The sequence below is a fragment of the Cinclus cinclus genome, chromosome Z (assembly GCF_963662255.1).
Source record: "Cinclus cinclus chromosome Z, bCinCin1.1, whole genome shotgun sequence".
In the NCBI taxonomy this organism is placed as follows: domain Eukaryota; kingdom Metazoa; phylum Chordata; class Aves; order Passeriformes; family Cinclidae; genus Cinclus; species Cinclus cinclus.
This window is the reverse complement of record NC_085084.1, coordinates 25,059,435-25,076,031: the sequence shown is the minus strand read 5'-3', so window position 1 is coordinate 25,076,031 and position 16,597 is coordinate 25,059,435. Positions and strand designations below refer to the sequence as shown.

General features: G+C 39.4%; 1 protein-coding gene across 1 annotated transcript; it reads left to right on the top strand.

The window, feature by feature from the left end:
- The first annotated feature begins 11,179 nt into the window (after window positions 1–11,179).
- On the top strand, window positions 11,180–15,688 carry SRP19 (signal recognition particle 19). Its single transcript, XM_062513399.1, has 5 exons — window positions 11,180–11,223; window positions 12,260–12,335; window positions 13,287–13,358; window positions 14,337–14,448; window positions 15,368–15,688. The coding sequence occupies exons 1-5, from the start codon at window positions 11,180–11,182 to the stop codon at window positions 15,499–15,501; spliced, it is 438 nt and encodes a 145-aa protein (XP_062369383.1). The 3' UTR covers window positions 15,502–15,688.
- The last annotated feature ends 909 nt before the right edge of the window (window positions 15,689–16,597 follow it).

Sequence of the window (16,597 nt, the reverse complement as noted above, 5' to 3'; positions counted from 1 at the left end):
TGGTATCTTACTTGCTCTTTTGTTCTTTGCTTCCTATCAAATTTACTTAAAGACATGCCATGTTCCTGTATCACCTTGTGAACCTGTTAGGCAGCACTCCTCACATTAGCATTTGAAATCTTTTGCATACAGTGTCTTCGTAAAACTTCCAATATGAATAATATTAGTGTCCTTTTAAAGATGAGATAGAAACAGATTATGGTATATTTAAAGTCAGGACTTCCTGCTGGGGTAGAATACAGAACTCCATCCTTGAGTGTGAAATTAAAGACCACTTTAGTTGTGGTTTTTTTTTTTTTAAATCATTATTTTGTGCTGGGCTTTTAACAACTAATACAAAAATATATGACATAATCCAGAATAGTTGTTTAACACCAGCATTACATATTTGTCCTGTCATTTAAGAATTAAGGATAAACTCAGTCTCAGAAAATAAATTCTGGTTTCCGTTCTGTTACTGAGAAATTAGTGGAATCACTTTTTTAATCAGAAGATAACATGAAACTATAAGTGTATGCATATCAAACACCAGAATGTCTTTGAAAATTATAGTGGCTTCTTGATGCAGACTTGGGGATACTTCATGATCATTATAATTGGAAAGTTTCTCTTAGTATCCACTTAAGTAAACCTGTATTTGTAGCAAAGACAGGCTAGAGAAACTTTCCAACTATAAGGGTAGTGATACACTAAAATATGCTTCCCATGGGAGTTGTTAAATTTCCATTATAGAAGTTTTAAGAAGAGGTTTATGAAACATCTCATAGGGATGGACTGTAGTATATTTCATTATTGCCTGTGTGCAGAGATGGTTGATCTTTTGAAATCTCTTCCAGATCTACATTTCTCTGGTTCTTTATCTAAAATACTTCGTATCCACTAAGAGCCTTTCAGAATATTTAAAGACATCCATGATGTTTGATTTATGATGGGGATATAAAGTTATAGTCTATAAGCTTAACTAAAAAAAAAAATAAAAATCCCAGAAATATAAAATCAAAGACATGGAAAATGGTTGCAATAAGTATATTTGGTCTTGGATTTTGTTAATGATGTCAGAGTCATGACAGTCAGATTTGATTTATGCTGCTAAAGATAACCTCTCGTTCCTTGGTTTCATTTGTATGAAGTTGCCACAGCAGGTAGAAGGACATTTTTATGTCAAGGCTAAACAAAGAGTAGCAAGTTAAGGAAACCAAGACTGAGTTTACTGTTCTTCTGGGATGCACTGCCTTTCTACCAATTTTGGTAGAATTTTTTTTGTGACTTGTACTCAGACCTTTATTTATCCTTGAATTAGCTTATCATATCTAGTGCATTCAAAATTTATACTTAAAAATCAGTTTCTGCTGAAAAATAACTCGTAAAGCTAATTTCAGACTGTCTTCTAGCTTTGTCCTCTTGATGCGAAAAGCAGAGATCTGAGCTCCCCAAAATTTGTAATTGGTTCACTTTTTAAAATGTGCTTCCATTTCAGTTTCTTGCAGTGTGCCACAGTTAAGGTTACTGCTCAATTTCTATGAAAGCTCCCCTGACTAAATATTGCAGTCTTTGAAGGGGAACTAACCTGTTTCTATTTTTCATGTGCAGTTATCTATCAAGAGTATTTTCCCCTGAAAGATGATCATGCTCACAGCTCTGTCAGATATGACAGCTTAGCAGTTGAAAGCCTTGCCCCAGTTTCCTGATGAGACTGGAATATTGTTTCAAGCAGGATCTGGCTGCAGAGTACAACTAGTTTATGCTATCATTGTCAGTAAGATGCAGTATTCTTCAACACAGACTAGTACCTTTGATGGCTTTGGGAAGTTAGCTGCACTGTCTGTTAAAGGAGGAGGGATAGAAAAGGGACGGTTTAAAAAAAAGTCATGTTGTCGTAGGGATGTACTTTCCTTTTTTCCTCATTAAATTACATAAGCTGCATAAGAGAGAGAACAGCTTGTACACAAATTAATGAGGCATTATTTTGAAGTATACCAGATGACCACAAAACAGCAGAACCTCTGCCTTATAATCTGAAAACTTGAGTTATTTGATGTCAGCTTTGGAGTACTTCATAGCTGTCCACTCATTGATCCTCTTAATAGAAGTTGCAATTACCAAGAAAGATAGCTGTGTTAGCTTTGTCTTACTTTTTAAAGATAATGATCCATACTATTTGTAGAACTGAAGAAATGGCATGTGCTGTTTAAAGAAGTTTTCTTTTTCATTCCATGCTCCTGGCTATGAATCCTGGCTCTTACGTGACCTTTCAATGGACTTGCTCACCTCTTACCTGCTCCCCTGATGGGGTAAGTAGGATTAGTGCTGCATGGATATGCTGAATTTGCTCAGCACATAGTTGGACAAGTGCCACCTGAGTCAGCAAAAAAGAACAAAACTAGGGCTGGTTGAAAGAGTTGGAATAGTTTCCTTTATAGGAGGTCATTGGACTGACCCATTACAGGCAGTTTAAGGCTATAGGCCAAGGTTTCAGACCTTCACCCATTTTGACACAGCAAAAGCAAATTAAAGTTGGATTTATTTTTTTTAAAGACATTTTTTGCCTAATGGCCTCTAGTGCTTTGCATTTAAATATTTTATGTTCAGGTAAGTCCTTAATCCTGGAAATTCTGACAACTTCAGAAGTATCAGTATATGGATGTGGAAAAGATCTATTTCTTCATCAAAACTACCCCTCCAAATAAAAGTCAATCATATGTAAACTTCTGGGAAACATTTTTTAGATTTACAATATTAAATTCAATGCAGTAAATCCTTCCAGTAAAAAGACTTATTGCAACTATTTCTTACCTAAAGAGGCTTGAAGAAGGAGGTAACATCTCCCTTTCTTAATGAGGTCAGTATTGTAGGGATGGTCTGGAAGATCTTTAGGTGGACTCTTACAAGCTCTTCTACAGTTACTAGATGCCTCCCGAATGTCTTTTCCCATCTAGTTTTCATGAAAGTATGAACAGCCATAAGAGCATCACTAAAAGTCACATGTAGACTTCCACCTAATGTAACTTTGTACATCTTTAGTAATGCCTTGCAAAGTTGGATCCACCTGTGTGACAGCTTTGTTCTTGATGAGTTGTGTGATTTGGATGAAGCTATGAATCAGAAGTGAAGTGTTATTTAATGTAATGCATTACTTTCTCCACACGTTTAAAACTTGATGACCTTCTTGATACCAAATTAGCCAAGTGTATTCACTTACTGGTTCCATTGCCATCTCCTTTGCACTTAGACATTTAGCCAGAAGGGATGTCCATTTTTAATTTCATTTCAGATCACATGTAGAACTAAGATTGCTGCATCATAGTTTGCAGGAAAACAGTTTGTATCTATAAATGTGTTTTTATAGAGAATGTTATGTAGCTGAGGTTGAGTTTTTAGTCAGAATGGTAAGTTACCTGCTTATGTGTTGTGTTTGGTTACATACTAGAAGTGCAAGGGAAGTTGGGGTGCAGAAGAGCTTTAAAGAGTTCACAACATAATTAATGCAGTGTCGATAAACTTGTGATGCCATGATAAATTTTCTGCTCTAAAGTTTCAGTTTACCAGATGTGCTGTTTGCTTACTCTTAAGATTGGGGAACACCTCCCTAACATAGTTTTGCAAATTACCTTTCTTAGGAAATTTCCACACAGTTACAGGCTGATGTATGAGTGAATTTATGCCACTTCAAGATTCAAAGAAATTATTAGAATTTTGCTGTTTGTGAAAGCATCCTTAGCTTGAGTGTCTGTAGAATTGCAGTTAGGATTATCAGGGAGATGTAGAGGGAGCTGGTTCACTCAGTAAAATGCACTTCTGTCCAGAGCTCAAGCCATGCATATAAACAGTATATCTAATACCATCCTTTCTGGTGGGATCTAACATGAATAAAGCTTGTGCTGGTTCTTGGCAAGTAAACTGTCATCCTGTGAAATCAGATGAATTTTTGCCCACCTGTAAATGTTTCTCGAACAAACTCAGCCCACAATTATCTTTCCTTCAATTTTGTTGTTTGCTTCTGCCTGAGATGCGTTACTGTTTATATCCTAACTCTGTAATTAATTCTTTCTTCAGTTATTCTAATGTATTTTGTTTCACGGTATACTTATTCTGAATTTAGTCTTGCTATGCATAATTTATTTATTACTTGCAGTGTTACATAAAATTTCTTCCTGATTGCACCTTGTGAGAGTGAAGTTGTTTTCTTGGCTACTACTGAAAGTTAAGTGTCTGTTCACTGTATTAGAAATACAATTTCATTTAAAAAGGAATTTTTTGTTAAGATACTTAAGTAATTCAGTATATCAGAACAAATGCTCTAAAAACCCCCGTGCATTTTCATTTTACTGATACATTTTAGATAAATAAGTGGAGAAAAGAAGCTTCAAAATCTGGTTCATCAGTAGAGTTCTCTGTTCTCTTTGTGTTTCACCTTAGAAGGAACTGCACAAAACAATATCTAGTCTGACAGAATGTAATTTTATTATTCTTCTGTAACTTATAAAATTTCACAAGGCTTAGTTCATTAAGACTCAACAGCACAACAGAGATTATTAATTACAGTCTTTCTTTCCTGTAATGAATGTTTTTTCATCCCCAGTTAGACTATTAAGGAACCTAAGTCAATTAAATCCCAACACACATGCATATTTACATACATATTTTACACTCCCCTGTTCACTTCACACTTTAACAAAAGTAAACTAAAATAAAGTATTTAAACGTTGCTGATTACTGAGGTCCCTTGTTTCCTAATAGTTTTAAGAGTTCTAATAGTTGTACCACTTTTTCATATTAAGTTCTAATTTGAGGGCTAATTAACTGGTATTTGATTTTCAAGTTGTTCTAGAAAAAAATGCACTTAAGTCTTGGTACATGTGCAGAAAATGAAATTGCCTTGCTAGAAATTAAATGTTTTATTGAGCATAATAATAGTTAAAAGCATTATAACTGTCACCTGCAATTTAAAGTCAGTAGGGATCATGAAAACAAGGAGGCTATGAGTGATGATTATACTAAATAAAAATTAAGGTAGGCTAAGCTTAATTCTGCTCTTTCTTGTCTCTAACAATCCTCTACAAAAAGCACACTGGTAGCAGGGAAATGCTTGTGCATCTTACCTGACTGTTGCTGAGGTCTGGAATGGCACACATTCACATTGGAACACAAAAAAACGTGAAAATGAAGCCATGATATGAGAAAACTCCCAATTTTTATTTTTTTGTAGTAGTATTTTGTTATTCTATTGGGTGATGAAAAGGAGTTGGCATCCTTTTTTTTCCTGACTATACTGAGCAGCTGAACAGCTGTGATAGATTATTTGGCACTTTCAAGTGTTTTAAGTGGAATTGTTTAACCACAGTTGGCAACCAAGCACTATCCAGCTGCTCACTCCCTTCCAGTGGGATGGGGGAGACAATCAGAAGAGTAAAAATGAGCAAACTTGTAGATTCAGATGAAGACAGTTGAATAACAAGAAAAGCAAGAAAGTTATTAAGATAATAAAGAATATACAAAAACAAGTGACTCACAATACAGTTGCTCACCACTTGCTGACTGATTCCTAGGCAATCCCGGAACATGAGCCTCCAGCCTGCTTTCTCCACAGGTATATCTTTGGCATGATGCCATAAGGTTTGGAATATCCCTTTGGCTGGTTTATGTGTCCCCCCCGAACTTCTTGTGCCCCTCAGCTCTCTTCCTGGCAGGACATGAGAAACTTACTTTAGCAACAAAAACATCAGTGCATTTTCAACATTCTCATATTAAATTCAAAACACAGTACTGTACTATTTACCAGAAGGAAAATTTACTATCCCAGCCAAAACCAGAGCATGAAATCATTTGACCTTGCTGGAAGTGAAAATCTAGCTTAAGTAATAGCTATGAATTCAGTGGAAATACTGTATTATGATGTCACACACAGATGACTGATGGTTTCTTTTGATCTTGGAATCTGGCTGTACACAGCTGTGAATTTGCACAGCTGTCAGCTGTTTTACAAGGCTAAAGCAGAAGGACAAAGAATGGGTGTAAAACTGAGTTCTGTACTTAAGAGATACATTTTTTGCAATCAGAATGAGAGATGGGTAGAAATCCATGGTTTTCCACTTTGCCAGTTCCATTGTGGCCTGCTTATAGGGATTTGGATAGAATCTTGGCAATGTTGTGCCCAGCATTCTCCTCAGGATCTCAGTGAAACACTGTATATATTGTTTGCTGTACTTCCTACATTAATTTATGCAAATCAAAGCTTGAGTCTAGGTGACAAAATCCAAAAGACTTAGTTCCAAACAGTACAATTCAGGCTGATTGTTTAAAGGCCACTTGTCAGCTGTTCTTGGTGGTGCAGTACTTAACACAGTGGCTTTAAGTGGCTTAAGAACATCCCACACTCCTTAAATAAGCTATTGACATTGTTTATAGTCCTCTGCCATTGAGATGCACAGAAGTGGTGCTTCTGCTGTCATAAAGACTGCTGTGTTGGTATTCTCTGTATGGGAATGAGGCAGTGTTTCTTCTGGAAGCCCTTATGCAGCAGACAGGATTCTGGATCATTAAAACTGAAACGTAGTCTATGGATTTAAAATCACAGAATCACAGAATGGCTTGAGTAGGAAAGGGACATTAGAAATCATCCAGTTCTGGGTTGAAACTGCCATGGGTTGTTCATGGCATAGTCTTGTATGCCATGGTAGTTCATGGTAGTTCATGTGCACAGTCTTGTAAAATTAATGTGGTTAATTCTGTGTGTTGAAGTTTCATGCTAAGTAAATACCAGCAAAATGAAACTAAATTAAAAGACAGCATAATTTTCTCTTCTATGCTGTGGAAAATTCACTGTTGGATGGACCTACCTGCTACTTCCAGCTTGAGTTAATGAAGTTTTTTTCCCAGCCATTATATTTTACTTTAAAATACCCTTCTGGAATTTCATTACAAAAACAGTGAAGAAAAACCTTCCCATGTTGCTCCCCTCCCTTCAGTGATCATTGGACCAATCATAATTTCCCTCTACATGGCTGTTCTGCATTTTATCTGCAGTTCACTACAGAGCTGTTCCACCAGTCCAACTGAAAATCTGCCCTCTCCTGAATAACTTCACTTGTACTATTATTATGTAGGCATTTTTAGCATGTTTAGACTGAAGTGTAGCTTCCAGTGAGAAGACACTGAATATGGATGCAAGGTCTGAATATGCAGGTGCATGTGACACTTCCAGTAAAACACTGTCACATACAAGCTGTGTCACCTCAAATCCTCTTCATTTTCTTGGGCTCTCAGTTCCAGTTAGGGCATTTGCATTTACCCCAGAATTGCAGATATCTATCACAAGAATTTTGCATTGCTATTTCATATTTGTACAGGGCTCTTGTTGCTGAGTTGTTTTGTTTGGGAATAGGTTTTCTTCAAGGTTTTAGGGGCATTTTGGTTGTTTTTTGTTGGAGATTTCTTCTCCAAACACCATTAACAGTAAAAATAGTCTCAATCAGGACACCTGACTTGCTAGTCACAGTGTATACAGGGACAGAATTCTCTGCTTTAGGGTTGTGTAGTGTAATCCTCATTCACAATTGCTTAAAAGCTGTCAGGTGTTGAATGCTTCATTCCATGCCTGAGTTCAAGGTCAGCATCTACTCAGGAAATGCATGCAGCTACAAAGCACCTGAGCAGGAATGCTTCCTGACCTACTTCTGTCTCTGAATTCCTCAGGCTGAAAATATGCAGAATTCGACTTTGAAATGTATTTCTTACAACACTAGAACAAATGCAGTGATTGGATGCCATATACTCAATGAAGTAATTCTGCAGTGATGATGGGGATTAAACTGACATGTGTCTACTCACTGATTCATTTTAGGCATCCTGGTTTCAAGATACTGTGAATTCTAGCACCTGTAAAGGAGATTGGTAAGTAATAAGATCTGCAGAAAAACAAACAAACAACTATGCTTCCCCTATGTGGTCAGTTATGTTTGCCATGTAATGCAATCTGTAATTTCACAACCTCCTTATCTGACAATTTTAAAAATTTTTCCATCTGAAAAAGATGTGGAAAATATTTTTTTGCCTTTGTACCCTCTGTATTTCACAAATGCTGATACAGGCCATGCATCTTTTGCAACACTAAATTTAAATATTGTTTTACAAGATAAGCCATTAATATGTTGGTATTTAAAAGCTATGTGAATTTGAAGAAAAAAAATAACATGCAACTCACATAAAACAACATTAAAATACAAAAAACTTTTCTCAGTGAATGAGGTGAACTGAGAGTAATCTTAGTATGCAATGATGGTACTCAAAAATTGCAGCCGTGTTCACTGCCTTTAACATACTCTTAGAGCACTGTTTCTCAAGGTGATGCACCAGAAATTGCTTTACAATCTAACTGAGAAACTAAAATCACTACAGAAATCTAAGGGAATAGTATGAAGTAAATTTTAGTATTTTTTCATTAATTTCTGGCCTGTTTTTCAATTTAAAAAAATTAAGCTGTGGCAGCGGCAAATAAATATTTCTTAGCATTACTTCCTGAAATATTAAATTTTATTGTCTATCGATTCAGACCCTTCTAGAGCACTGTCCTGCAGAGAGAGATTTATGTTTATACCCCTTCAGTGGGCTCAGACCTGTGTCCCAGAAGAAAAGGACAACACATAATGGTCAAACCCAGGTGGCATTGTAACAAGGTCTAGGATGACCACGTCTCATGAAATGGTGAGATCATGAACGTGCCCTGCACACCTTATGCCTGCACACAATGAATATATTGCACCCTAGTCTGTCCACAGTTCACCCCTCTCCTCTCTGACACTGTGCGCCCCTCTCTGACAGCCCACATCTGTCTTGCTAAAAGCAGGTGACAGCAGTTGACAGAAGAAGCTTCTGCCCATGTTGGTTGATTTAAGCAGTGAAAACCTGGACAACGGGACACCTCCGAAGATAATGACAGCTCTTGACACCTTTTAGAGGCTAGGAATCTCAATAAAGTCATTCAATAGAAAGACAAGTGTGTGCAAGTAATGGAGATTTAAAATAACACTGTGCAAAGAAATGAAAACACAGGAAATCCATTATCGAGCTAACAAGATGAGAACATTTTGTTGCTAAGCAACAAAATCTAAGCAATTATTTGTAATGGATTATCTCTTAGAAAGCTACACCTTCCTCTTTATCAGTCACTTCGATGGTAATCTGGAGATAAGCCTCAAAAAAACCTGTCTGGACAAGCACTGGACAAGTATTGCATCAAAAACTTCCTTCGTAACTGGCACAACTCATTTACATAACCTTGTTTTTCAGCTGAGGAGTTTGTTGAGCCATGTTTGTGAGGAGCTGCCAAATCGCTGAGCTGGTCCCAGACAGCTGCAGTCGCACTTCCAAAAGCTGCTTACTCCTGCTGATGCCACACTGTTGTGCTGTTGGTGTTTTCTGCACTATTTTGTGCAGTGCATTCATTCTGACAGAATGAGAGCAAAGACATAAGACAACAAAATTGCTCATCATTCAAAAGCCTGAATAGACAATAACTTTTTCATCTGTGCCACCCTCATTCTTTCTGAAGCTTCTCCATAACTCTTAACTCTTCCAAGTTCTTATGAATGGTACTTGCAGTTCTCCCATGGGGAAACCACTGTGTGCACTGGGTCTTAGCATCCCTTCTTCAATATTTTTTTGCCAGCTGGATGTGTTGGCAAAACAAAAATAAAAAAAGACACCCCCACAGATAAATACTGAATAGATACCTTCAGTTCTTTGTCCTGGTACATTGTTGCTCTATGAAGTGTGTAACAGTGCACAAAACATGACCTGTGAAATTCACAGGGTGACTGAATGGTTGAGGCTGGCAGGGACCTCGATGTCATCTGGTCCAACCAATGCTTCAGCAAGAACTAGTAGTGCAAGATCATTCCCATACACCTTTTAAGTATCTCCAAGGATGGAGACACTGCCACCTCTCTGGGAAACCTGTGACAATGCTTGGTCACCCTCACAGGGAAAAGGAGATTCCTGGTGTTCAGAGGGAACCTCCTGTGTTTCAGTGTGTACCCATTACCTCTGGTGCTGTCACTGGGCATCCCTGGAAAGAGCCTAGATCCATCTTCTTTGCACCCTCCCTGCAGGTGTTTACGGACATGGGTGAGATTCCCCTGGGCCTTCTCTTCTCCAGGATGAGCTGCTTCAGTCCCTCTATGGCCTTGGTGACCAATGGTCACTGGACTTTCTCCATTTTATCTGTGTCAGTCTTGTCTGGGAGAGCCCAGTGCTGGACCAGTGCATTCCTGGTGTGGCCTCTGCAGTGCTGAGGGGCAGGATCACCTTCCCAGCTCTGCAGGTAATGCTTCTTGTGGTGCAGCCCAGATATCACTGGCCTTGTCACAGGGACATGTTACTGGTTTATGTTGAGATCGGGGTCCTGCAGGAGCCTCACAGCCTTTCCTGACAAACTGCTTCCCAGCTGGGCATTCCCAGCCCGTGCTGATGCAGGGGGTTGTTACCAGCTTGGTTCTTCCCATGCTGAACCGCTTGAGTTTCCTGTCAGTTCCTTCCTCCAGCCTGTCCAGGCCCTTCTGGATGGTACCAGGACCCTCTGGTGTATCAGCCACCACTCACTCGATGCCACCAGCAAGGGTGCGGCACCACTGTGTCACCATTGCTAAGGGGGCACCTGCCCCTCATCCACAGCGTCCATGAAGGTGTCACACAGGATTGGATCCCGTACTGACCCCGTAGTTTTTTCCTTAAGCTTTAGCCAATTTTTTTCATGTAATTGTACATGTACCGGAAGCTGCAAATAAGCATTTCCCGGCATTTCTTAGATCGTTGATTCAAACACTGCTGGAGCTCTGTAAATGAAGCCACACACCGCAGCTTGGCGCCCTACGAACACACTTTGCGTCCCCCACCGCCACTCTCTGCGCTCGTGTTTCATTCCCGCCTGAAGCCCTTTGCCCACGGGTGCGTGACACGGCGTTTCCGCATATCCCAAGAGCTCCCTCACCTTTCCTGCCGCCATTCCCACCCCCACTCCCTCAGCCGGGCAGAAGCCACGCGTGCGGCCCCGGCGCTGATGTCGCGCCCTCTCACAGGCTGCGGCGCTTGACAGACAGCCCTTTGACCAATGGAATTTCGCATCGGGCTGCTGGGGCGGGCCCTCCCGGCCGTCGTGGCGAGGGGCGGGGGAGGAGCTGCTGTCATGGCCGCCGCCGCTGGCTCCGCGTCCCCGGCGGACAAGGAGAGGTACTGTAGGCGCGGCTTCTCTGCGGCTGGGTCTCTCGTGGGTTCGTTTTCTTACCTATCATTGAGGGCTCTCGAAAAAGAAAGCAAGAGCGGAGCAAGGGGTGGTGGTTTAAATCCCCGTGGAACAAGGGGTGGTGGTGATACTTGTGTGGTTGAGAAGTCAGTCAAGAGACTGGAATTCCCGGGCAGAACCCAGACCTAGTCGGCTCAAAAGGCGGCGATAGCAAAGAGTGGGGAAAACCGCTTAACAAGAGAAGGAGAAAGCAGTAGGAGTTGAGGTGATTTGGGCTGGTTTTTAGATGCAGCGGCAGCAAGGAACGTGGTCCTTGTTATTCTTGCTATTCAGGTAATTTGAATCTGTGCACCATACGTTTTACTCATTTTCCCTGTTTTCTTATGCAGTCATAGATCCTTATTTAAATCAATTCGGGCCTTCCTCCACATCTCCTTGGTCTCAGCGAGCTGGTTTTTGAAATTGTCTAAATAGCGTAATTGAGGTTCTATTACGCTAATTCCGTGTATGTGCTTGACAGGTCTGAATCTATTGAAAAATCTTAAGCAAGTTTCTAAGCGCTGTTTTCAGTAGCTTTTATAAATGTAACTAAATCTGGGTTGTTCTGTGTGTGAATTTAAAAAAAACCAAAACAATCACAGAACTTAGTTATCTAATAGCACAGTAAAACCTTTTCAGGAAATGTTACCTCTTCTCAGGGAAATATATGTGTTCCAGGTTTCAGGTTCGTAAGAAATAAGTCAAAAGTTTCTATTTCAGCCTCCTTTTATTTTTTTTAATGTTTTTTTTCCCTCTCCTCAGGATGGGTAGTGCCATCCCTTGTACACATAGTGCCCCAAAAAGTGGTTGGGATTTTGCAGCATCTTACTAAGCAGTCTAGGGAAAATAAATGGCTTTTCTAAGCTGCTGTGGGAGCTTCTGTATTGTAGCCATGACATTTATTTTCTGTTTTACTCAGAAAATACTGGATAAGCATTAAGGAGTTTATATAGCTTGCTTAAACTCACTGTTCTCTCTTCTTAGATTCATCTGCATTTATCCGGCTTATTTGAATAACAAGAAGACAATAGCAGAAGGAAGAAGGATACCTATAGACAAGGTGATTTCATGCGTGGCAGGGAAAAAGGACATTTTGTTTCACTATGTAGCAGTGTTTAGAGTGCTAGAAATCTTTCCATTCCCCCACAGCGTGGAAATTACAGCCTATTTGAAGGTAACTTAGTCCCAGCATTTGAATTTTGTAGGAGAGCCCTGGGTTGAAGTGTTTGGTTTCATGTGACCAGCACCTTGAGCAAGATGAAAGTATGAGAAACTGAATGCACTCAGATGCCTATGCAGGTAGTTTGCAGAATTTGAAAGCAGTGCAGAAAAAGAGCAGCTGGCTAATGATTGGGTTCTGGAGGCTGACTGTATGAGCCTAAACTCTGTTCTGTGCGTGTGACACACAGGCATGGTAGTTACTGCTGCTTTGAATCTGTCCAGAAATAGCTTTTTGTCATCTCACTCATTTGTAATCGTTTTAGCATGCTGTTCTGGGAATATGAAGGGCTTTTCTTACTGCTTAGGGTTTGGGTTTGTTTCTTTTTTTCCCTAATAAAATCTTTCTTGGGTATGCAAGTTGCCAATCAAAGGTCTACCTGTGGGAGGAATATGCTGCCCTGTGGGTAGAAATTTTGTTGTTTTTCACTCAGTCCTTGCTATAAGTTTGCTGTTGCTGATTCACAGCTTTTGGCATCTCTGTACATACAGAAACTGTTAATTAATTTCAGTTACTTTTTCTAAACCATTCTTTAACTTGCTCCCCTGCCCTAGTGAATTCTATTTCATCTGTTTCCTGATGTCTTAGCTCTTTTTTTTTAATTTTTATTTTTATTTTAATGTTTTCTAAACCACAGCAGCACTGACAGATGACTTCTACACTAGATTTGCATCTTCTCTTTCCCCACCAGCTTTTCCTAGTTACAGAGTATAGGGTGGGAAACTGGTGATTATTTTTGTATAAGCAGATCATAGTTGAAAACGAATTAATTTTAATAAATTGTTTCAACAGGCTGTTGAGAATCCCACATCTACAGAAATCCAAGATGTATGTGCAGCAGTAGGATTCAACGTGTTATTGGAGGTAATTTTAAAAAAAATCCCCACATATAAAGAGCCCCCAAATTTATGTGTCTCTGTTCTTTCATGAACTTATAGCTTGTGGTTCACAAGTTTTGTTATTAGCTTTGCTTGCTTTATATGATAACTGACCATAATCATGAAGTAAATATTGGAGAACTGATGTAAGTCAGGAATACCTCAGATCTCTCAGACAATGTGACTTCTAAAGTTTATAAAAAAGATTACTTCTGTTTTACTGTCCTTCTTAGAAGACTTTCCTAGATGCTTAAAATTATATCAGAATAAAAGCTGCTTTTGCAGGCTGCAACTCTGCAAATTAAACTTTTAAAAAGGAATATTTTTAATGGAAGGTGATGACCTTTGCAATGAGTCATGTATAGGAATAGGATTCTGATAACTGGAATCCCCATAGTCCTTTGGAGTTATGTTTCAGCCAGAGAATGTTAGTTTTTTATTGCAGCACATGCAATAGTTTATTGGTTACCTTTTCCTTAGGGAATGAGTCTGGATTTCTAGACCTCACTTCAACTTCAGGTTGTTTCCTGAAGTAATTTTTAATTTAAAACTAATTATTAATTTAGATCAGTGTAGTTTTTTCTAAGAAGAATATAGGTCCTCATCCTGAAGTACGTAAAAGCCTAGTACAAAATCACTTTGGTGTTTCAGAAGTATCTGGAAAGTGCACACCATCTGTACTGAGAAACCTGTGAAGTTTCATCAAGAATGAAGGCTCTGATTAGCCAAAACCAGTGATTGTGACCTGTCACTTGCTATCCCTAGGTGTCCGGAAGGGTTTGTAGCAGTGGAGATAAAACAAAAACCTGTGCCCCTGTGATGCAGACCACTGGGGATATAAAATGGTCCCTGTAACGGTTTACTCACAGAATTGCTCAGTACCAGGAGTTGTTTTCAGCAGTGCCTATGAAACAGTTGTGTCTTCCAATGCATGTTATAATACATTTCTCCTTTTGTGTGACAGAAAAACAAGATGTATCCCAGAGAGTGGAACAGAGATGTGCAGTACAGAGGTAGAGTACGAATCCAGCTCAAGCAAGATGATGGCAACCCATGTTTACCTCAGTTTCCAACACGTGAGTAGAGTGCCTGGGTTTAGGTACCTCACCTGTGAATAAACCAGAAAGACTTGTTTTATTTTATGCTAACAGCCTGTTTAATTAGTTTTAGCTATTATAAATTCTACAGTTTAACATTAAATCTTGTTGCCTGTATAAGTCCACAAAAGTAAGTTGTGAACATTTAGTAACATTTGTAAAATATAGTTGCCTTTGATTCTGCTGCTTCTGCAACAGGGGCTTGTGAGGATTGCTGTTTTCAACAAAGCATCTATATGGTTTTGGCTTTGTTGACATTTAAAACAGTTCAGTGCTTAAATGGCTAAATTCCACTGATTTCTTAGGATACATACATCATCTGGGCATCAGAGTGGATGCTAGATTTATATAACACAATACTGAGTTCAGCTGAGTTTTCCACTGGTCATTTTCATAAATTAAAAATGAACCAGCTGCCCTTAGCTAATTAATAGGAAATACATTGTCTTGAATGACAATTTCATCTTTTGCATTTTTTCTGAAGATGATTGCCTGTGTAAAAGGGAAACAGTATATATCTTAAGGAAAGAGCAAGAAGAGTTCTGGGTGTACAGTAGCATAAGAGTAATGACAGAGGGAGATGATTTAAAACCAGAGTCCTGATGGAAGGCAGCAGTGCCTTTCTAAAAATGCGTGTAGCTTCTGCCTGATCATTCTGTCCCCAGTGTTCTGGGCCAGTAGGAGGGGGAGGGAAAGTGTAGCAGGAAGCATGTAGACACTTCGGAGATTGTCAGATTATGTGGCTTTTCCATTCTACTATGACATTTATCTGTCCTGCACATTTTTTCTTTCTTTCTTTCACAAGTTGCTTGCGGTACCAGGGGAAGAAAGCAGATCCCCTAGGCTTTATATTGGTTCTTAACATAGCAGGCATGCATTGAGCTCTCCCTTATTTTAGGTAAATCAGTGATGCTGTATGCTGCAGAAACCATTCCCAAACTGAAAACAAGAACTCAGAAGATGGGAGGTAATGATCAAAGCCTTCAGCAAGGAGAGGGAGGCAAGAAAGGTAAAGGGAAGAAAAAGAAATGAATTGACATCTGGAGTTGCATCGCATAGCTGTACTTACAACAAGTGCAGATGGACACCATGCCGTGACTTTGAAGTGAAGCTACAAGCAAGACATGAAGAGGCGAAGCTGAGTAGAACTGTTTGCTTTTCTTGGAACTGGAGTGCATGTAACTGCCTTGCATCTGTGTAACAATAAATCTCTTTTCATACATAATCTGCAAGTCTGACATTAGCACCCATGTTAAAAGTGGAAGAACATAAGCAAAAGGGATGGGTGGGAGAATTATTTTTTTTCCAGAAGAAATCGCACCTTTTGGAATCTCGTTGCCTTAGTAAACCCTTTATTTAATAGTGAAGCAATTTTCTTAATTCTGTGCTATTCTATATTAGGAAGAAATTCTCTCTGACGGTAGTGAAGGCACAGATTGTACAGACAAGTTGTGGGTTTTGTTCAAGAGCAGGCTGGATGGGACTTGGAGCAACCTAATTGTTATGGTTTCACCCCAGCTGGCAGCTATGTACCATCCAGCCCCTCTCACTCCCCACCCTGAATGGGATGTGGAGAAGGATAATAAGGAAAGAAAAATATTGTGGGTGTAGGTAGGAATAGTTTAATAATTGAAATTTTAAAAAAAGGCAATAATGAAAGTGACAATGATTGTAATAAAATATAATTGTCATTACAATTTTTTTTAAGGAGAGAAAGAAAATGGAAACAAATGATGCACAATACAATTATTCACTACCTGCTGACTCACTTGACCAGCCTACCCCCAACAGAGATCAGTCCCTCCTGGCCAATTTCCCCCTGTTTATATGCTGCTACTTTGTAATATGGGAATACCCTCTGGCCATCTTGGGCCACCTGTCCTGATTTCTTGCCACACCTCCTCACTCATAGAGCATGAGGCACTGAAAAGTCCTGGGTTTAAGACAAGCACTGGTGAGGAACAAGCAGAACACCAGTGTGTTAGCAACATTATTCCCACTGAATCCAAAATATAGCACTGACAGGTGCTGGGAAGAAAATTCACTGGATTGCAGCTGAAATCGGGACACCAGGAACCCCTTATTCCATATAATTTCTGTAATGTCAGGTCCCACTTCCCAAAACCCC

Bases quoted from the DNA above. Each gene is read 5' to 3' on its own strand.
- SRP19 (XM_062513399.1), top strand. From the start codon at position 11,180: ATGGCCGCCGCCGCTGGCTCCGCGTCCCCGGCGGACAAGGAGAG. The intron at 11,224-12,259 runs GTACTGTAGGCG...CTCTCTTCTTAG, and splicing joins TCCCCGGCGGACAAGGAGAG to ATTCATCTGCATTTATCCGG. The intron at 12,336-13,286 runs GTGATTTCATGC...TTGTTTCAACAG, and splicing joins GAAGGATACCTATAGACAAG to GCTGTTGAGAATCCCACATC.